We start from the raw sequence: 21,393 nt of genomic DNA, 5'->3' as shown, positions 1-21,393 counted from the left end.
TGTGAGAAAGACCGCAGCTCTGTTCAGAGACTCCCCCACCTTCTCAGCTGGAGTGCTGGCTTTTTGATTCTTGGTCTAGGTCTGTGCAGCAAATGCTCAATCCTAGTCTCTACATTACCAGAAAATTTCATGTCTTTGGACAACTTATAAAGGGTCAGACGCCCAGGCCCAGCTCAGGATCTGTGAATCGATGCTGTGGCAATCACACAAACGGGTAGGGCCTATCTCACTGTCCTGAGCAGGGCAGCTGGCTCGCGGGTGACACAGCCAGCCACAGGAGGCTTTGTGTAAGGAGAGAGAGAGAGAGAGAGAGAGAGAGAGAGAGAGAGAGAGAGAGGCCTTCTGCACAGCTCCACACTCCACAACAGCCTCCTTGAGATTAAAGGACCCTAAACTGGGGACCGGCATGGATCCTCAGAGGAAAGGAGAGTTGGCACAGAGACCGGGAGACACCTCCTTCACCTCCTTCCAGAGGAGGAAGGACCTCAAGCTAATTTGGCCCCTGAGACGCTAGGACAGGGGACCAGTATGTGCTCCCTGGGTCTACCAGAAGGAAGTACCTCAGCTCCACCCAACTGTAACCCCAGGACCCACGTCAGGTGCTCATCACGGACCTGAGAGATGGCAGACCCTGGGGGTGGTTCACTGGGAACCCGGAGCCTGCTCAGTCCGTCTGCAATGCATAACCAGCTGCCCGCGTCTGAGGAACTGATCGACAGAAGTCTCTTTCTGACAACTCCGGAAGCCATGTTCTGCCGTGTGCCCCCGGCTTGTACAGTGAAGGACCCTCGGATGGCAGAATGGGCCAAGAGTTCTCCCCTCCCAGCCTCACTGCCTCCCATCCCTCCCTCCAAACACCATGACCCTGTGACAAGTTCCGCGGGAACCCCATGAGAGGACGATCATCTTCTCATCCGGTCGCCACAAGGACCAGCATGCCATGGGGCTGAACTTGAGGTCCACGTGGGCATGTGGGAGGCAGCTGGATGGGGAAAGTCTAGGGAGCAAGATGGGACAAGGAGCTGAGTCCCGGCCGCAGAGGCCCTCGAGATGGAAAGAGAAGCTTGAAAAATAAAAGGGCCGCACATCCCAGGTAGAATGCAAAAATAACGTTATTATTGTTCTGGCCTTTGGCGTCCCTGCCCGCCCCCGACCCAGGCCACGGAGCTTAGTGAATCATGCACACAGGCAAGGATGCACTTGGGTGTTTACTGGGGGTGGGCTGGAGATCAGGCCTGGCGGTCACACTTTCTTGGTGATGTATTTAGGGGTGGCAAGCTCGTAAATGCGAGGAGATGCCTGAGCCACCAGAGAGGCCGGGGAGATGTAGTACGGGTTGTAGCCCTCATTGAGGTCCTTGCGTATTCTGGGCTGGGCCAGAGAGATGATCCGTGAACTGGCCACTGCTCTCTTGGTGGCTTCCAGGACCTCCCACTGAGGACTGCGGTCAGGAACACACTTTTCTGACATGGCCTTGGGTGCTAGAGGGCAGAAGAGAGGAACAAGGCCAGGCTCAGACTTTTCGGGCCAAGCTCCAACCTGGGTCTGCCCACCAGCAAACGAGTGACAGAATCTGTGTGGGCCACGCTCACAGTGTCACTCAGAGCACACGGCATCCACACACTGGAGTATTACACAGCCATGAACAGGACCGAGGCTCGGAAACAACACAGCATGAGGGATTGGGGGTGGGGCTCAAGGACAGGGAGAGGACAGACACAAAAGGACACGTAGCATAGGAGTCTGTGACAGGAAACATCAGTGCAGGTGAATCCAAAAAGGGGAGTGGATTCAGGGGTACAGAGGACCAAGTGACTGCTCATGAGGACAAGGTTTTCTTTTGTGGTGACAGAATGTTCTGGAACCAGATAGGTGATGACTGGGAAGGTTTGTGAAAACATCATAAACCACCCTTTAAGAGGGTGAATTGTGAAGGTGTTTCCATGGGTCATGGCACTCAGAAAGGAGGCCACAGGTACCAGGGAGAACATGGGCCTTCCCCACCCGGACCTGGTGGTGGTGGTGGTGGAGAGAAGAGCATTGCCTGTTGTGCCCTACACCTCTGGGATGGGGTGCAGGGTTACAGTGCTTCTCCCTGGCGTGTGGCTCTGGGCCTCTTCCTGGTCAGCACCCCCCACCCCACCCCACCCCCGCGCGTGCCCCTGTCTCACACGCCCATCCTCCCAAAACAGAACAGCTGCTGCCTCCATCAAGCCCCTGTCTGCCTAGGCCTCAGGGAAGATGGACATGGTCTCCGAGGACCAACAGCCCGACTGTACAGAGGCCCTGGGGAGAGAAACGGAACCTGTCATGGAAACACACCTCAGGGTGTGTCTATGACAACCTTTCTAGAAAGGTTTAACAGAGCCAGGAAAGCCCACCCTGAATGAGGCGGCACCGTCCTGGGGGCTGCCCCCCCCAAGCCGTGAACCAAAAGCTGCCCTTCCTGAACTGCTTTCATCTGGCAAGAGGAAAAGCAGCTAACACAAGTCCTTCCCTCAAATCCCGGGAAGCCCCCAGCTGGATCAAAGCTCTGCTAACCAAGTTTCTGGGCTAGAAATGAGCCAGCGTCTGGGACTCGGTGGTGTGGGGCAGGGGACTCAGATCATGGAACCTTTCAGCCATTGTGACACCTAAGCTTTTCTCTCTTTAAAAATGACTTTATTGTTTAATATGTACGAGTGTTTTTGTCCGTATGCACGTCTGTGCGCCACATGCGTGCCTGGTGCCCTCAGAGGCCAGAAGAGGGTGTCGGTTCCCCTGGCGCTGGAGTTACTGACGTTTTTGAGCTGCCGTGTGGGTGCTGGGAGGAATCGAACCCAGGTCCTCTGGAAGAACATTCAGTGCCCCAACAGCTGGGCTTTTAAACTCTGTGAAGCACAGCATGACAGTGGAGAAGGGACCCCCTCTTCTGCTCCGGCAGAAGCAGAACTGGGCGCGTGCTCCCACCCACAGCCAAGCACACCCCAGGCAAGTGCCCGGCAAGCGCGGGGCTCCAAGAGGTGCCGGTCACCGTCCTCTGTGGCTGGGCACTTGTCGGACCCACAAGCCTGAAGCTGCCCTCACCCACAGTGGACACAGGGAGGCCTGGGGGAGAGGAGCACACACGAGGACGTGCATGCTCACACATGCTCACACATGCTCACACAAGCTCACACAAGCTCACACACGTTCACACAAGCTCACACAAGCTCACACATGCTCACACACTCACACACGCTCACACACTCAAACACGCTCACACACTCACAAACGCTCACACACACGCTCACACACTCACACAAGCTCACACACGCTCACACACGCTCACACATGCTCACACATGCTCACACACGCTCACCCTCGGTATTGCAAGAACGAACAAGAGAACAAACAGAAAACCCCACAGGCAAAATTTAAAAGGACCAGGTGAGATTGGAAGGAGTCACCTAGGGGGCTCTGACAAAGGATTAGTTACCATCCTTTATAAAGAGCACCTCCATACTGTGAACCCAACCCCGAGACCATAGCTGGGGAGGAGGTGGGGGAGGCTGAGGGCAAACGGCACCGGCCCAGCGCAGCACAGACACAGTGACTCTGGGCGCTCAGGTCCTGCACACGTGCGTGACAGTTTATGGAGAAGACGTCACTCATAGGCAGTGACGCCGAGTGCAAAAAGTGTGTAGACTGAGGTGGACTGGTGCGGGGATGACACAGGAGGGGGAGTCTGCGCTGTGTGTGTGTGTGTGTGTGTGTGTGTGTGTGTGTAAGAAGCTGTGACGTTAGGTGTTATTTCCACTTCCTTCTTTAGGCTCTTTTGTCTTTTCGGTGAACAGTGTGCATTACTTTTGCCACTGGTGAATGGCTACTCAGCTTTCACACGGAAGGGGATCAAATAATTGTTTCAAAGCAGCCCTCACAGCACAGTCTGGCTGCTGGGTGCCTGCCCTCAGCTTCGTGTCCTGCACCCACTTTATCTGATAGTTTCCAGGTTTCAGACAGCCAGTCTGCAGTTGAGGGGGATGAAGCATACAGAAGGCACACACCCTGGCAAAGACAGGCCTCGACCCTGCCTCCTCACCCATGCCACATCCAGGAGGGCATCCACTCACTTGCCAGCTGAAGGAGGCGGTTGTAGTCTGACACGTGAGGCTTGGGCTTCGGCATAGGGTCCCACTCTTCCAACAGGGTGGCCGGGGGCCTGGGCTTGGCCAGGTGAAGAGTCCGTGGGGTGGGGACTGCCATCTGGGCTGCTCTGGACACCTGGGAAATCTGGAAGCGGGAATGGAGGGAAAGAGTGAAGCAGTCAGGACTTCTCACCGTCCGCGGGGCGGGAGCACCCTCACCATCCGCGGGGCGGGAGCACCCTCACCATCCGTGGGGCGGGAGCACCCTCACCATCCGCGCGGCGGGAGCACCCTCACCATCCGCGCGGCGGGAGCACCCTGACTCCCAGGGAGAAATTAGATTTGCAATGTGCTCAACAAGGATTAGTGGCCCTTAGAACACAAAGAGCCCACAAGATGCTCTCAGCTGACTTTGAAAAGGTAAATCATAAAAACAAAATACCAGGAAGACTATAATAATAGTCCAGCACAGCGGCGCACGCCTTTAATCTGGCATTTGGGAGGCAGAGGCAGACAGATCTCTGTGAGTCTAAGGCCAGCTGGGTCTGCAGAGTGAAACCGTGTCTCAAAATGAATAAAATAAATAATAAACAGAGAGAAAGCAGGTTATCACTGGACAATCACTTGACAACACGCTGTGACAATGTGGTAGCAGATCTGCCATGCACTACAGCAGGAGAGCAGCTCTGTGCACAGCCTGGAGGGGTCCGTACCTCACAGCTCTGGCATCAATAGGTAGCACCCATGCAAAGCCAGCAAGTAGCTTCGCTGAATTCACCTGATCAAGATGGGACGTGGGTTAAAACGCTGCCACATAAGCCAATGGTTACACTGTGAGTGTGGAAGGGTGGGGGAGGTGGACACCAGTCACCAGCGAGGAGGAGGACGGAATGAGCTCCTGAGGTGCAGTGGGAATATGGAGAGGCCATGAGGGGCTGCTGAGGTGGAGGGGGAGGTCATGAGGGGCTGCTGAGGTGGAGGGGGAGGTCATGAGGGGCTGCTGAGGTGGAGGGGGGAGGCCATGAGGGGCTGCTGAGGTGGAGGGGGAGGTCATGAGGGGCTGCTGAGGTGGAGGGGGAGGTCATGAGGGGCTGCTGAGGTGGAGGGGGAGGCCGTGAGGGGCTGCTGAGGTGGGAAAGGGAGGCAGGCTAAAGGACATATTTCCCTAAGGTACGTTCTTTTATTAAAAATATTTTTATAATTTTTATGTGTATGCCTGTGCATCACATGTGTGCACTGCCTTCAGTGGCCAGAAGAGGGTGCCAACTCTTCTGGAACTGGAGACACCAGCAGGGGTGTGCTGCCCAGATCCTCCAGGGCTCCTAATAGCTGAGCCATCTCTCCAGCCCCGACCCACTGTCCAAGCCCTCAGAATTAGATCTATGGCTGCCGCTCATTTCCCAGCCTGAGTCTTCCCCACTGACCCTCTCACAGGTCCCTTAACCTTGCTCCTCACAGACCAAGAGAGAAACCCGCACGGGTCAACAACCTAGCAGGACTTATTGAGCTCTGCAAAAGCCAATGCACACAGGAAGACACAGTTCCAGCTCCAGTGAGCTGGTTTCAGGACCACATGATGGACAGTGACAGCAGTCCCCCGAGAGACCAGGCCAGTAACCACAGTGCCAAGACACACGCAAGGTGGGCCTTGTGTAGGACTAGTACAACTGAGGAATTGTTCTGGGCAAAGCTGGGCTTGGCTGAGGCTAGACCTTCACCTGTTACAGGGGAGGAACTTGCAGAAGGATAGAAAGTTCCCGGTGGGGTCTCAACTCCAGACCCAGGAACTTGGACTCTTCAGAGGTTCCGGGAGACCACGGAGAACTCAGGGGATTGCAGCCCTGAGGGACCAGGAGTGGCCTGAATGTGGGAAGGGGGTGGATGCACCACGCCAAGTGTGAGTGTGGGGACAGGAGGCGGTGGGCGGAAAGAACCATGTTCTCATTTGGATCCAAATGAAATCCAAGTTCAAAAGTCACCTGAGACGAGTGGGGAACTCAGTCCAGGCCACACTTTTGAACACATGTTAAGGAATTCTTGTTATTTTGTAGTGTGTTTTTGTTCTGCTTTTAAACTTTCCTTGGTCTATCAGAAGCGTGATTGGGAGTGTTATGAGAGAGGTGGTATGTTGCCAGGACTTGTTTTGTGTTTTTGAAACAGGGTCTCAAGTAGCCCAGGCTAGCCTTGAACTTGTTAAGTAGCTAAAGGTGGCCTTGAACTCCTGACCCTCCTACATCCACCACATGAGTGCCATGGATGACAGATGTGTGCCACTTTAATTTAGTTTGGTTGGGGCGGGGGCAGTGTTTGTTTGTTTTTGAGACAAGGTCTCTCTCTACATAGCCCTGACTGCCCTGGAATTCATTATGTAGTCCAGGGTGGACTTGAACTCTCAGAGATCCACCTGCATCCTGACTCTTCCCACCTCCTCCTGCCTCTGCAGTGCTGGGATTAAAGGTATTCACCATCGTGCCTGGAAAGGTTTTTCAATTTGGAGACAGGGTCTCTCCCTGAACCTGGGGCTCATGACTCAGACTGTCTGGCCAGGGAACCCCAGCTGGACCTTAAAATTATAAAATAAAAAAATTAAATTAAAAAAAAAAAGAAATGGGTTGAGATGACCACCCAGAGTGACTGGTCACATCCCGTTGGGTGGTGTCACTTCACAGTGGAGCCCCATCCAGGCTGGAGACCAGATGCTGGGTTGACGGGAATGATCAAGAAGTCTTGGAATCCCACGGAGGGCAGGGGAGGGCGACAAGGTTCAAGGGCCAGAGTGCGGGGGAGCATCCATCCACCCCATAGAGGCTACACCCCGTCCCCTCACCTACACCCAGCTACACGCTGCTGTCCCCACTGTCCCATCCGGTGTGGGGGGGCAAGCCCCACCTACCTCAGACATGTTAATGCTCCAGATGTTGTTGCGAACCTTTGGAATAGCCAGTTGCTTCAGCCGGTTAGACGGTTGATACTCCAAAGTGGACCGAGGGATGGGCCAGATGGGCGTTGTCCTAAAAGGCATCCGGAGTTCAGCCATCATCCCACCCCTCTGGAAAGCTCTCAGGGACTGTGTGTGTGTGTGGTATTTCTCAGAATGCCCAGGATGCTCCTGGGATGTGTGAGGACATTGGGGCAGGAAATGCCTCCTAGGGGAGCTCCAGCAGGGGCCAAAACAGATCTCTCCCAGGTGTCCAGCCCAGAGGGTGGGCCACCCTCGGGTGTGTACTTTCTTTTCCCACCTTCCTGTGCGGCAAAGGGCCAGGCAAAATAGCCTGATGGGGATGAGGACCCAGAGAAAACGTGTCCTGTGGCTGCCCCAAAAGGCTAGGACGGTGACTACCCTGAGCTCAAAGGGTAAAAGCAGGTCCCCTCTCTGCCCCGTCCGTCCGGGAGCAAACCCTGCCACAAGAATGGCGCCGCGGACCTGAGCTTCTGCGGTTGCTAACCCACCCCTCCCATCGGCCGTTTGAGGTGGGAATGCGGCAGCTCACTCTGAAATCCACCCCAGTGCCGGAGGTGGGGGGGGGCATCGCCACCCACGAGTGAACGTGACTTCAGCTCCTCCCACTCAGGTGGTAACACAGTGCCAAGGCACGATAGGACTGTGCGTAAACACAGGTGAGGAACCCAGGACCCCACAGTGCAGCTGTCAGTGAGAGTGCATTTCCTCTGTGCACAGAGACAGCAAAGCTTTGCCTGAGGGGCTCTGAGGACAGGCTTCAGAAAGCATGACTGTCCTCTAGGTCCCGCCTCTATAACCTCCAGTCACGAATGCCAAGGGCGCGTGAGGCCAGGTTGGTCACCTGTGGGTGCGGTCCCCATGACCACCGAGGTCAGTCCACCATGGGACATTGGCTGGGAGCTCTTGAGACTCAAGACCCAGAAGTGGGACATGCTAAGCGCATCTTGGAAAGAAACAGGAGGAGGCTCAGAGCCAGGGCTCCCACCCGCTCTCTCTCTCTCACCTGTTATTGTTGTAATATTCCAGGTAGAACCTCTTGGGCCGCGACAACTCCTCCACTCGGTGGGACACCGCTGAACGGAAATGGTCCAGTCACCACAGCTATCCTGGGCCCCAGCGGGAACCACCCTCCACCCCAGGGTTCTACTCAGTCCTCCACCGGTCCAGGCAGGGGGCACAGGCTAGAGACATGGGCAGACACTTTGCCAAAAGGTATCCACAGCCACCCTATCATAGGGAGAACAGGCATAATACAGAGGCCAGGATGATAAGACTATGGCTCCTTCCTCCCCAGGACTGAACGCGAGAGGCTCAGAAATGGGGTTTTTGTCAGAAGTTAGTGCCAGCCTAGGATTTCCAGGGCTTGTGGGCCATGGCTGAGTCTGGAGCCCCAAGAGAGACCCTGCTGGCTAGGCTCATCCACATGGGAGCTCTTGTTGGGAGAGGGCTTTATTTGAAGGAGTCCATGTTCTCAAAGAAGATGGATCCCACTTGGGGAAGAAGGTGGGATCTCCGTAGCACAAACACTAGCCCTGTCCAGATTTGCCTTGAAGACTCTGTCCTGAACCCCTTCCTCCGTGATGTGTCTACAGGATTCTAGCCACTCAGGGAGGTGGGGGAAGCCTGGGGAGGTGACCCACGTGGCCACATACTGAATGGAGCCAGCAGGCCCCAGGCTAGGCAGAGGACACCCAGGCTACCCTGGAGAGACGGAACCTACCAGGGACCGTGATGGTCAAGGTGGTGTCCTCGATAAATCGCTCGGTCCAGTATACAGAAGGCCTGGAATACAGCCGAGCAGCTCAGGGCAGAGTGCCCTGTGCCCTGTGCCCTGCTGGGGAAGGGAAGCCTGGGGCCCTGGAACATTGGATATGAAGCTGGGGAGCCAGGGAGGGCAGCCTGAGGAAATGGAAGGAGGACACGGAGGAAAGGAAGACTGGGCTGGACTAGGGCCGCGAGCACCAGGGGAAACAGATTATCTCGAGCAAGGCCCCTGTTCCAAGATGGGGCAGGGGGGCAGACCAAGTGCACTTTGGAGAGCTAGGCCCTCGGGTGTGCAGACGCTGCCCAGCAGGCCCAGTGCCCAGCAGGAGGCTGGGCAGTCCTAGCATGAGGGAGCCCCCATCCAAGAGCCCTCCACCCCCAGAACCTGGTCCCTGGAGAGAAGGCAGCTCAGGTGTACCCCTTGGCCTGGCATGTCCCTGACATGCACAGGTGACAGAGGGAGGGGACACCCCAACTCACCAATACAGGCAGAACTGCAAGTTGTTCTTGCGTGGGGACATCCAGGCATAGCCCTTACAACAGCACCCCTTCCTGCGGCGACGAGACAGGGTCCCAGGCCCTGCCTTTGCCTCTGGGTCCCCACTGGCTCCCAGATTCCTCACTCTCCACGAGTTACCACCCAAGGGCCCAACCCCTGGTGTCTGCCTGACGCTTCCCCGACACCCGTGTGTTCTCTAGGTGCCCTGCCCCAGGTGACGCAGGGAGGAGGAGGACGGGTTGGAGACGGGGTCAGAAGAGCACAGAGGGCCGGGGCTCCCATTGCCTCGCCACCTCATGGGCCCCAGCCCTCACCTGTCTCTCAGGCATTGCCAGTTGGTCTTGGGCTTTGCCAGCTCCAGCAGCCTACGGCCCTTCTTTTTCTTGCTCTTGGCCATGGAGACACTGGGAGTCCGCTCCGTGATGGACAGCTGGCTGCGAGAGAGTGTGGTGTCAGCGTCTGCTGGTCCACCTTGATGGGTCTGGGAACCTACAGAGCAGTCTGCCCTCCCCTCATCGGAAATCTTTGGTCAAGTCTGGGCTCCTGGTGCCTCGTCACTCTGTGAAGGAGTTTGGCATCACCCAGGCTCCCCACGGTTCATAAACTGAGCCCTGAGCCCATGGAACTGGAAGAAGCCAGCTCCCACCTCCTGGGGCTGTTGGGAGAAAGCGCAGTGCTCACTTGTTGTGGAATGTTACTTTAAGTAAGTAAAGACGTGCTATATTGTTTATGTTGCACTTGTCTAACCATGTAAAGATGTGTTGCATTGCCTGCCCAAGGCACCTGATTGGTCTAACAAAAAGCTGGACAGCCAATAGTTATGCGGGAGAGGGATAGGCAGGGCTGGCAGGCAGAGAGAATAAGTAGGAGGAGGAATCTAGGCTTGAGAGGAGAGAGAAGAGGGGAGGGGAAGGGAACAAGAGAGAGAGAGAGAATGAGGGAGAAAGAGAGTGAGCCACCCGGGGCCAGGCAGCCAGGCAGCTGCCAGACAGACAGACAGACACAGAAGAAGCAGGAAAAGTAGGACATACAGAGCGGAAAAAAGGTACAAAGCCCTGAGGCAAAGCGTAGATGAAGAGAAACAGGGTAAACTGAGTTAAAAGAGCCAGTGGGACGAGCCCAAGCTAAGACTGAGCACTCATGACTAATACAAGTCCGTGTCATGATTGGGAGCTGGTTGGTGGCCCAGGAAAGGTGGCACAGCACTTTTCTCACCAGTGTTTACTGAAGAGCTGCTGTGTGTCAGGACCAGAGCAGGCAGTTATCGACAGCTCCCAGCCTCTGGGAAGCTGGGGTCTCTAAGGGGAAGGACGATGGCCAGGATAGACGGGAATGTCAGTGTATGCCTCCTCCCGGCACCCACCTGCCCCCCAGCTCCCCGACACCTACCTCATTTCAACCACTTCCACCTCCAACTCTCGTCCAAGACTGTCTTCCAGATTGGGGGCCTCGGGGAGCTCTTCCCCAGGCACCTCCTCCGGGGGAATCTCTTCCTCTGGGTCTTCTGCGTCTACCCCTTCGGTGGCCTGGGAACCCTGGAGCCAGGGGCTCTCAAAGGACGCACTCTGGTGGCCCAGACCGCCATTGCCCAGACCGCCATTGCTCTGCCCATGCTCTGACCCACCTGAGGTCTTGGCCTCGGGGGCGGGGTTGTTAAGCAAACTGGCGCGGTGTTCGCCGAGTTCCCCCATGTGCTCGATCCCTTCTAACCCTCTAAACTCACTCCCTCAACACCCAAGAGCGTCTGTGGTTGCCACAGCAACAGGAGAATGCCCACCCGTGGATTCTGAGGCCCCCATTCCAGGGAGCCAGGTCTGAGGTGCACAGCTCAGGGGCCCACCATACATGTCTTTCTTTTGGAGTGGGGGACAAGGGGTGACAGGGTCTCACTATATGGCCCAGGCTAGCCTCAAGCCCAGCCTCCTGAGTGCTGAGATGGCCCATCTGCACTGGACTCCAGAGTCAAGCCCGGATTCAGATCTCACAGGAGGCTGTACCCCCTCCCATGGGTGGGTCTGTGGAATGCACGGGGATTTCTGGACATGGATTCTTCCTCTTTTTCCTTAAAAGAGACTGTGGGCGCCATGGGCCCTGGCCCCCGACTGGGAGTGGCTGCGGCCTTGCTTGCTTGACCTTGATCAGATGTCCTCCCTATTCAGATTCCCTGCCGGTATCCACACTTCTGAATGCTTAAGGGAAGTTCCTTGTTTGTGTATCCTGCATTTTGGGCGTTAACTACTTAGATGCAAGATTGTAGAACATTGGGTCTGGAATGTAGACCATTGACAGCGAACTTCTGCCCTCCGGGGGTTCCTCCATTTGTGCTGTAAGCCTGTACGTATTTAAGGTTTCTTCCCTCTTTCAATAAACGGCATTCGACATCCAATCATACGGATGACCCGCTGTCTCTTGTCTCTATTTTTTAATCCGCAGCCCTTCGCTCGGACATGGTGAACGGTTATCGGTAATGCTGGCGTTACCGCAACAAGAGACCTCATCTCTTCTTCCTATCTATGGTTGGGCCTGTTTTTAATGTCTGATGCTCAAGCAGCCGTTCCGTGGCCACAGAGCCTGTTAGTCTGATGACAGGTGACCCGATAGATGAGTCTTTGCTTTCTGGAGCTTCCCTCAGAGAGGGAGCTAGGTCTCTACTTCCTCCTCTGGCAGCTGACTCTCAGGTCCTCACAGCTCACAGTACTGCCACACAAGCAGACTCTGTCCCCAAGTTACGTAAGAAGTACCTTCCAAATATGCCACCATGCATCCTCACAGTGAGATTATGGCTCTGACAGAGGGTACTGCCAACACAGCTCCCATCTCCAGCCTGGACGTGTCGGGAGTTAATGGCACAGAGGACCTTGGCCCCCATTCCATGGCTACAGAGCCTTTACCTCCACCTTTACTGCCAGAGGAGGTCAAGGGGGGGTGGCAGGGGCAGGACCCAAAGGCGCTGTAGTACTTTGAATGTAACTGGCCCCCATAAGCTCACAGGGAGTGGCACCATTGGGAGGTGTGGCCTTGTTGAAGGAAGTGTGTCACGGTGGGGGCGGGCTTTGGGGTCTCTTTTGCTTAAGCTTCACTCAGTGTCAGTTTACTTCCTGTTGCCTTCTGATCAATATGTAGCCAGCACCATGTCTGCCTGCATGGGGCCATGCTCCTGCCATGATGACAATGGACTGAACTTCAGAAACTGCAAGCAAGCCGCTGCGATTAAGAGTTTTCCTTTATAAGAGTTGCTGTGGTCATGGTGTCTCTTCACAGCAATGGAAACCCTAACTGAGACAGGAGCCTTGGAGGCAATGCCAGTTCAAAGGTCACAACCAAGGGGCCAGACCCAGGGTGACATCCCAACCTCTGACAAGTGTGCTAGCTAACTTTGGCTGTCAATTTGATTGGATCTGGGGCCATGTAAGAGATCAGCCTGGCTTGTCTGTGAGAGCATCTCCAGGAAACATTAGCTGGTGGTAGGGCGGGGAGACAAGCCCGTAGAGTGGCAGTACTTTCCAGTCTGCCCAGTGACGGTAAGGTCTAAGGGGAAGGGAGACCTCCCTGCTGGCCTTTGCCTCTTGCTGGTGAGTGCGTCTATTCTGATGTTGCCTCCACCACTACCTGACATCAAAACCCAGCCTGTTCAGCTTTGCAAGGTGGACTGAAGACTAATGATTCTCCAGGATCCCTCCAGGCCTTCAGTGCCAGATCGGGACTGGTAAGACACCCAGCCTCGTGGACGAGACAGTTGCAAGGCACTCAACCTCTGCAGAATTCAGACGGCTATTGCTGCACTGTCCATCCCGTATCCCGTAAGACAATTTAACAAGTGCCCTTTGTTACATATGTTCATTCTGTCCCTTATGATGCCCTGGAGAACCCTGGCTAATGCATATCAAAGATGGAGGGACTGGAACCATTGCAGGCCCTGGGCATTCTGGTGATGGACAGAGGGACAGTCTACATCTTGGGGGTCCCAGGCAGGAAACAAAGTCCCTCCACTTCCTTGTTTGTGTGTTGAGGGAACCATGATGAGGTACCACAGGCTTAGCAAGAGAAAGCAGGACTGCTTAACTGTTTCTGTTCAAAATCCGTTTTCCTCTGAGAATTGTTCATATACCCCAGGAATAGCTATAAGAATAGTTGTACTGGGGGGGGGGGGGGCGCATGGCTCAGCAGCTAAGAGCACTTGCTGCTCCTCCTGGGTTTGGTCCAGCACCCACGTGCAGCTCACAGGTGCCTGTAACCCCAGCTCCAGGGCATCGGACACCGTCTCCCGGCCCTGGCAGGTCTGTTAGCTACTGTTCTATCGCTGCGAAGAGACACTATTGAAAGGGTATACAGTGCTGGTAGCTGGCACTGGTTACCGTGGCGGTGCTGGTCACAGTCACGACAGAACCCAGTGGTACCCTTTAGAGCTTTATTAGGAGAAGGAGAGAGAGAGGAGAGAGAGAGAGAGAGAGAGAGAGAGGTGCAGAGAGAGTGTGGGGGTGCATGTTCGGCTTTTAGGCTGGGACGCAGTCGCCCGCTGATGACGTAATAAGGCACCAGACAAGACCCCCGAGCTGCACATATACAGAATGCTTACAACTATGACCAAGGCAACTTATAAAAGAAAAAATTTAACTGGAGGCTTGGTTACAGTGTCCAAGGGTGAGCCCATGGCCACTATGGTGGGAAGCATGGCAGCAGGGATGCAGGCATGGTGCTGGAGCAGTAGCTGAGACATTACATCTTTTCCATAAACGAGATGCATAGAACAAAAGAGACTGGGCCTGGCATGGGCTTTTGAAACCTCAAAGCCCAGCCACAATGACACACCTCCCCCAACAAGGCCACACATCCTCGCAATGTGGAGTAATCCTTCTGTACATTGTAAATATGTATTGCTCTCATTGTTAATAAAAAGCTGACTGGCCAAAAGCTGCACAGGGGTTGGGTGAGACAGCCTGAGACACAGAGAATGCTGGGATGAAGAAGGGTGGAGTCAGAGGAGTCACTAGCCAGATGTAGAACAAGTTGGACACACAAAATGGGATAGAGGTAAAAGCCACGAGCCTTGGGGCAGCACATGGATTAATAGAAATGGGTTAAGTTGTAACAGCTAGTTAGTAACAAGCCTGAGCTATTGGTCAAGCATTTGTAATTTATATTAAGTCTCCGAGTCAGTTATTTGGGAAGTGGCTGCCAGCTTAGGAAAACTCCATCTATGTCCTAGTCACCCCAAAACAGTTCCACCAACTAGGGACCAAGCATTCAAATATATGACAGATATTCTCATCTAAACCACCACATTCCACTCTCTGTCCCCTACAAGCTTGTAGCTACATCATAATGCAAATACATTCAGTCCACTTCAAAAGCTACCATAGCCTTTCACAATCTCAACACTGTTTAAAAGTCCAAAGTCTCTTCTGAGACTCATGGCATTCTCCCTAACTGTAACACTTAATAAAATCCAATATGCCATGGCACAAGATATACATTACCATTCCAAAAGGAAAGGGGACACAGTGAGGAAATGCTGGACCAAACCTCAGCAGGACAAAGTCCAAATCCAGTGTCTCTAAGTCCTGTGTCAAAGGGCTTATTCGGCTCCACCCTTCCAGCTTTGTTGACTGGAATACATTTCTCTCTCTTGGGCTGGTTCCACGTGTGTCTGCAGCTCCCTTGGTCAGTATCCCACAGCTCTGGCTATTGGTTTTATCGGTGCTCTTACCCTGCGAGGAAAAGTCACGGAACACAATAAAAATCTAGTAACAAGAGTTTTATTAAGAAAAGGAGAAAAGGACAGGGAGTGATCAGGCCTCCTGGAAAGACACAGGAAGAGAAGGGGGAGGGTACGTGTGATCCACCTTTTAAGGACTACCCTGTGCATGCACACATGGGCCCACATGGCTACTCCACGCATGCGCATAGATCACATGGTCACGCCACGCACTATTTATGTGACCACACAGCGCATGGATTATGTAGGATGTATGGCTCAGAAATGACTAGGCAGAATTGACTAAGTGTCTCACCAGGGCATGTGCGGATCATGGGGGCGTGGCTAGGATTCCTATCACTGGGGTCTCCAAAGTCTTGGGGTCTCTAAGACAATCCAGGTTTGACCTTCACAGCTTCATGCAATGGCCTCTCCAGGCCTCCATGCAGGGACACCCCTGACACGTGCCTGGCCTTGGCAGCTTTCTTTAACTGCAGAGGAAGAGTCCACAGTCCTTTACCTCTTGTACATTTCTTTGACAAAGCCAGAACTATTGTGTGATATTTTGTTTGTGTTCTGACAAAGCTTGCTTGGAGTCAGAGGGCAGAGTTAGCCGTAGAGATCTGGAGGTCTGTACAGAGAGGAACAGGAAGTGGTAAGGCAGGGCAGACAGTCCCTTTTGGACTGGAAGAACAGAGGAGAAGAGACTGTGGCTGCTCCCCTGCTTCTCTGACCTTTCAGGTTTTACTCCAATATCTGACTCCTGGTTTTTACTGATAAGATCACTTAGATTTATGCTTCATCTAGCATCTAACTTTTGGGGCATGAATCCCCATAGCCGCTTGCCTGTGGCTTTGCAGCCGCTGGCACCCCCTGGAGTCACAGCACTGCCGGCTAGGTTTTCCCTTTCTTCCCCAAGCCTTCTGAGCAAGTCTGGAATTGTCCTGTTGCAGCCTCTCCACAGTAATCTCCACAAGCACCAAACACCACAGGCCCCTGGGCTCCAGACACCGCAGGAGTCAGCCCCTCACCATCCCACCTGCCTTCAGGCAGCTCTGTGCTCTCACTCCCTGCCGGTCACCAGTGCTGCTTTTGTGCTTGGCGCGAGCAGGCAGCAGGCTCTTTGGCTCCTTTTCCTGTGTGGGCTTTCCCTGCACCCCCTCCTCAGGCTGCTGACATGCCATCAGTGGCAGCTGCCCTCAGCCAGGCTGTGCACCCCTGTGTTCTCTGCCCAGATGTGCTACACAACAGCAGTCAGCACCACACTTCAGCGGCAGCAGCAGCAGCAGCAGCAGCAGATTTGGTGAGACAGTTGGGAATTCTTAAAAGGGAGAGTTAGTTTTAAAAAAAAAGTCTTTTCTCACATTAAAAAATGGGAAACACTATTAAAATTAGGAGTTAGGACTCTGCATGACTACACAATGGATGGTTTGGAAATAGAACAATTAAATGAGGAGATAATTAACTTTGATGGGATTTACGTAATGTCAATTACTATCATTATCAGTTTGGTAATTCTTGTTTTATCTCTAAAAAAGTTGGTTGATATCAGTGCCAAATATGAGAAATTTGATAAGATACAAACCTTAGAAAAACTTGCTATTCATAAGATACAGGACTTAGAAGAGGTTACTACTGATAACATGCAAGCCTTACAAATAATTACTAAAGAAAATAATGCAATTTTGACTGATAAGTTACAAGCCTTAGAAAAACTTATTAAAATGGATAATAGAGATATTCAGACACAGACAGAGGAATTTAAAGAAAAACCAACCTCATCATTATACTATAAAATTAGAGAGGAACAATCCTGTTAGAGAGGTGGCAACTGCCGTGATTAAAGGGCTCAGGCATTGGTATAGCAATGTGTTTGTGGCTTCGATGATTAGGTCTTTTGAGTAGAAGCCTGTAAGAAAGAGTATTTCGGTGAGGGCTAAGCTGCTGATCGTTAGGCATGATGATGTAACAAGGTTATCAAATAACCAACCTTAATTTATCTAGTCACCTGACTGGAACTGTCAAATGATGGGTATCTCCAAGGCTGTGTAAGAGCTGCCTGGACTCCTGTGGAAATGGTAGATTTGAGGAGATTTAAGAAAGTGATAGTCTCATGTGGTATGCATTCACCTTTTGTGAAGCAGATGTTAACTTCATGGTCAACTAGTAACAGAATTGTCCCACAAGACTGGAGAGACTTGGTTACAGCAGTATTGGAGCCTGGTCCTCAATTACAGTGGAGGATCTGGTGGAAAGATGAGGCTAGGACCATTGAACAATGAAGTAGGACTAGAGGTGTTGAAATTTCCCAAGACCGACTTCTTGGAGAGGGAGATTACGCTCATGTACAAATAGTCTCTATATGATGACCACACCCTGGCTCTATGCCAAGCACCAGCTTTGAATGCTTGGGACAGAATTGAAGAAGTCAGAAAGAGAACTGAGTCATTTACTGAAGTTATACAGGGCCCAAAAGAAACCTTCACTGATTTTTTTACAAAGATTGACTTCAGCTGTAAATAAAATGATAACAAATTCAGGAGCTAGACAAATACTAATTGAATCTTTGACTTTTGAAAATGCTAATTCAGAATGCAAAATGATAATTAGGCCTTTAAAGGCAAGATCAACACACATAGATGAATGGATTAGAAAACTAACTTATAAGACCATAAATGCTTTTCATTTGCTCAGACATAACTTGCCAAAAGGGAAACTCCCCAAAGTTAGCATTGGGGCAGGGTTTTGTTTTTGTCTTTCCAGAAGTATGAAGGCATCCAGCTAAAAAATCTGAAGACCACTGAACAAATGAGGCATCTGAAGAAAAAGAATGAATCATCCAGAGAAAATGTACCAAGAAAAAGAGTAAATTGGCCTATTGGTATATCACAGTTCCAACAGGATAAAATTTCATAAATCTTCCCAAATGTTTGTTTCTGCTGTTCTCTACAGACTCATAATGCAAATAGTCTTTTTGTATTCCCAGTTCAATTAAAAAGGAAAGCTGAACTGGGTGGTGGTGGCGCACACCTTTAATCCCAGCACTTGAGAGGCAGAGCCAAATGGATCTCTGTGAGTTCAAGGCCAGCCTGGTCTACAGAGTGAGATCCAGATCAGGCACCAAAACTACACAGAGAAACCCTGTCTTGAAATAAATAAATAAATAAATAAATAAATAAATAAATAAATAAATAAATAAATAAAGTAAAGCTGGCTTTGGAGTTGGAGTGTGGCTCTCTCCTTCTCTAAACCCAAGCATGCTTGTTAAAGGAAAATGCAAAATCCCTGTCTCATGCCAGAAGAACCACCTGATATGGAACAGAAAAAAAACAAAATTAAGGGATTATTCTATTGCCACTAATCTCATAATTCTTTGGTTTTATTTTGACTCTTTAAAATTTTTCTTAAGGTATAAATATCTCAAAATTTATAAAATTAATATATATATATATATATTTCAGCTTTTTGTCATGATGTTACTGGACATGTAGAGAACTAATTCTAGAAAATGGCTTTAACTAACTTCTTGTACATGATTTCAGGTTTGAGTCTCTATCAGGTAACTAGAAATTAAGTTTTTGTACTCTGGTTATGCATAACAAATTATGGTCCTTTAAGCTCTTCTAAATCTGCTGCATATGACATTTAAAATGTTTAAGTTTTCTGTAATGACCATGATTACACCTAACAGTGACCTTTGAAGTTTCCAAAAGGAGCCCCACAATGATGATTCCACTGGGACTATGGTAATGCCACTAAGCTGACAGACACTGCCTAAAGATCAGCATTGAACTACAAACTGTTCAGGACAATTTCAAGGTGGCTAGAGGAGATGGTCCAGCCTCACAGACTACTCTAGCCAGGATTTGAGACAAGCCCTGCACTTTCCCATTTCACAGAAACTAGATAACAAATGATACAGCTAGCTCTCCCAGGACTTGACAATTATCCCAATTTTTTTCAGGGTCCCCTAAAGATGCCATGATCCCCAGACAGCAGGAAGTAATTTTAAGAACACAATGCCCACATTCCCAAGAGGGAAGGTGGGCAGTTTTTGGTCATTCAGTGGGTTATGGTTATTGTTTAGGGGGATTAGTTACAAGTTGTTATTGGTAATGGTCAGGAAAAATATCTCAACAAAGGAGATTAGATTCGGGGATCTCATTCTAAAAAGAAAAAGGGGGGATATAGACATAGGATAAAAGGGTAGGTTATTAAATTTACCTTTAAGCCAAAAAAAGCAACTATTAGTCTTAAATATTTTTGCATTGGTGTGGATTTTTCTTTCTTTTTTTTTTTAAGATATTATTTATTTATTTATTAGGTTTGCAGCATGTATGACTGTGGCCAGAAGAAGGCGCCAGATCTCATCACAGATGGTTGTGAGCCACCATGTGGGTGCTGGGAATTGAACTCAGGACCTTTGGAAGAGCAAGTAGTGCTCTTAACCTCTGAGCCATCTCTCCAGCCCCGGTGTGGATTTTTCATATACTGATACAAATTTGAGGTTATTTTTGTTATACTGTATCTGTTTCTACACTTGTTTAAGATATTTTTGTATATTGATACAAATTTAAGGTTATTTTGGTTAGAACATACTGTACATATGTTTCTACTCTTGTTCAAGGTATTGTACCTATACAGCTCATTTAACATTGTAATGTATATTTCTAATTCTTGAAAGTTATTATTACAAACTATTTAGGATAATAAAGAAAAGCAAGTTAGTAGTTAGTCACCTATTATAATCAAACTTGTAGTCATGTTAGATATATTTTCAAGGTCAAACAGAGATGTATTTTAGATAGACAGGTAGTCTTCAAATGCTTCAGAGATGTACAGAATATGGCATTTAAGATGTTTTAAAAATATACGTTTTTTTTGTTTTTTTTTTTTTTTTTTTTTTAATGAGAATGAGACATGTCTGTGCCTGGCAGATCCAATATACTTCAGAGATAATGGGTATTGAAGAAACTCCATATGGAGTTTACTTTCTTTGTGGCAAAAGTTAGCCACTGGGCAAGAAACTGCCCTTGCCTTGACTGCTGACAGTATGCTGTCCAAATTGGACAAGCAGGACAGAAAAGAAAGTGACTGCTGAACTTTGCAAAGACAAGGCAAAATAGTCCTTCAAAAATCCTGCTTCACAGATAAGTCTGTCAGATATTCCAGGCCTGCAGGCCAAATATGGATGCCCCAGCATTGCAGAGGAACCTTGGATGACATCCAGCCAACTGTTACTGTCATTTCTTATTTTTGGAAGTTGTTTGTTCTACACTTCCTGTTTACTCAGGTAATAGTATCCTTCTCAGGTCTCTGATGGAGTTGAAGACCAGATAGCTATAGTTTTCCTTGTTAATAAATTCAGAAAAGAAACTCACAAAAGAGGTGTAAAGTGTATAAGATTGAGAGACATAAAAGATAGTTTTGGGATGGTAATGCAAGTTAGGATAGAAAGTGAATTAAGTACAATACTTTGGACTCACCAAGATAGGGTAGATAATGGAGTGTTTTCTCTGAATTTGTTAAATTGTTTTGTAATTTGACATTGTTAAAGTAATTCTTGCCTGTATATATTTGTATATAGTGATTGTACTTATTGTATATAGTTTTTCTATGCTAGTTAAAACCTTTGTTTTTTATTTAGACAAAAAGGGGGAAATGTGTGATATTTTGTGTTCTGACAAATAAAGCTTGCTTAGAATCAGAAGGCAGAGCTAGCCACTAGTTAACCATAGAGGTCTGGAGGTCTGTACAGAGAGGAACAGGAAGTGATAAGGCAGGGGAGAGACAGGATCTCAGTCCTTTTGGACTGGAGGGACGGAAGAGGAAGGAAGAGACTGTGGCTGCTCTCCTGCTTCTCTGATCTTTCGGGTTTTACCCTGATATCTGACTCCTGGTTTTTATTGATAAGATTAATTACATTTACTCTTCACAAAACCACAGGACTGAAGCTGCCAAGTTCTCCTGCCTGCTTGGGATGGATCCTGGCCCCTCCTTAAATTAATTTGCATAAACTTCAACTTATTAACACTCTTTTAAAACAAATCATTCCTTGGGCCTTTTCCTTTTACAGGTTGCAGGGTTAGCTGGGTGTAGTCTTTCCCTGAGGGTACCTCTCCCTTTATTCCATTTAGCACCAGGATTTTCTTTAAACTTCTCATTTCTTTGAGCACATGGCTTGGTTCCAACAGTCCATTACCTGGTGCTCTTTTTCTCCTCAAACTGTACATTTTGCATTTATTTTGCCTCACTTGCTCTTTTTCATTATACATCTGCATAAGAGTGATTACTATGCTGGGCGGTGGCGGTGCACGCCTTTAATCCCAGCACTTGGGAGGCAGAGGCAGGCAGATCTTTGTGAGTT

General features: G+C 50.3%; 1 protein-coding gene and 1 long non-coding RNA gene across 4 annotated transcripts; one reads left to right on the top strand and one right to left on the bottom strand.

The window, feature by feature from the left end:
* Window positions 1-1,190: 1,190 nt before the first annotated feature.
* Spmap2 (sperm microtubule associated protein 2) lies at window positions 1,191-11,086 on the bottom strand. 3 transcript variants are annotated; one of them, XM_006978238.4, is made up of 8 exons: window positions 10,721-11,085; window positions 9,646-9,765; window positions 9,313-9,384; window positions 8,789-8,850; window positions 8,072-8,141; window positions 7,000-7,117; window positions 4,092-4,251; window positions 1,191-1,481 (listed from the first exon to the last, which is right to left on the bottom strand). In XM_006978238.4, exons 1-8 carry the CDS (start codon window positions 11,020-11,022, stop codon window positions 1,243-1,245), a joined length of 1,143 nt encoding a protein of 380 aa, XP_006978300.1. In that variant the 5' UTR covers window positions 11,023-11,085; the 3' UTR covers window positions 1,191-1,242. The 3 variants fall into 3 exon arrangements, with proteins under 3 accessions (XP_006978300.1, XP_006978301.1, XP_042123241.1); XM_042267307.2 differs by lacking the exon at window positions 1,191-1,481 and adding an exon at window positions 2,640-2,870 and having other exon boundaries at window positions 10,721-11,086; XM_006978239.4 differs by lacking the exon at window positions 9,313-9,384 and having other exon boundaries at window positions 10,721-11,086.
* Window positions 11,087-11,200: 114 nt separating this feature from the next.
* LOC143270235 (uncharacterized) lies at window positions 11,201-13,131 on the top strand. Its single transcript, XR_013047333.1, has 3 exons — window positions 11,201-11,340; window positions 12,593-12,692; window positions 13,003-13,131. It is a non-coding gene; the product is annotated as an uncharacterized LOC143270235 (long non-coding RNA).
* The last annotated feature ends 8,262 nt before the right edge of the window (window positions 13,132-21,393 follow it).

Source organism: Peromyscus maniculatus, chromosome 22 (assembly GCF_049852395.1).
Source record: "Peromyscus maniculatus bairdii isolate BWxNUB_F1_BW_parent chromosome 22, HU_Pman_BW_mat_3.1, whole genome shotgun sequence".
NCBI classification, from domain to species: Eukaryota; Metazoa; Chordata; class Mammalia; order Rodentia; family Cricetidae; genus Peromyscus; species Peromyscus maniculatus.
This window is presented reverse-complemented; position numbering and strand designations above follow the sequence as displayed.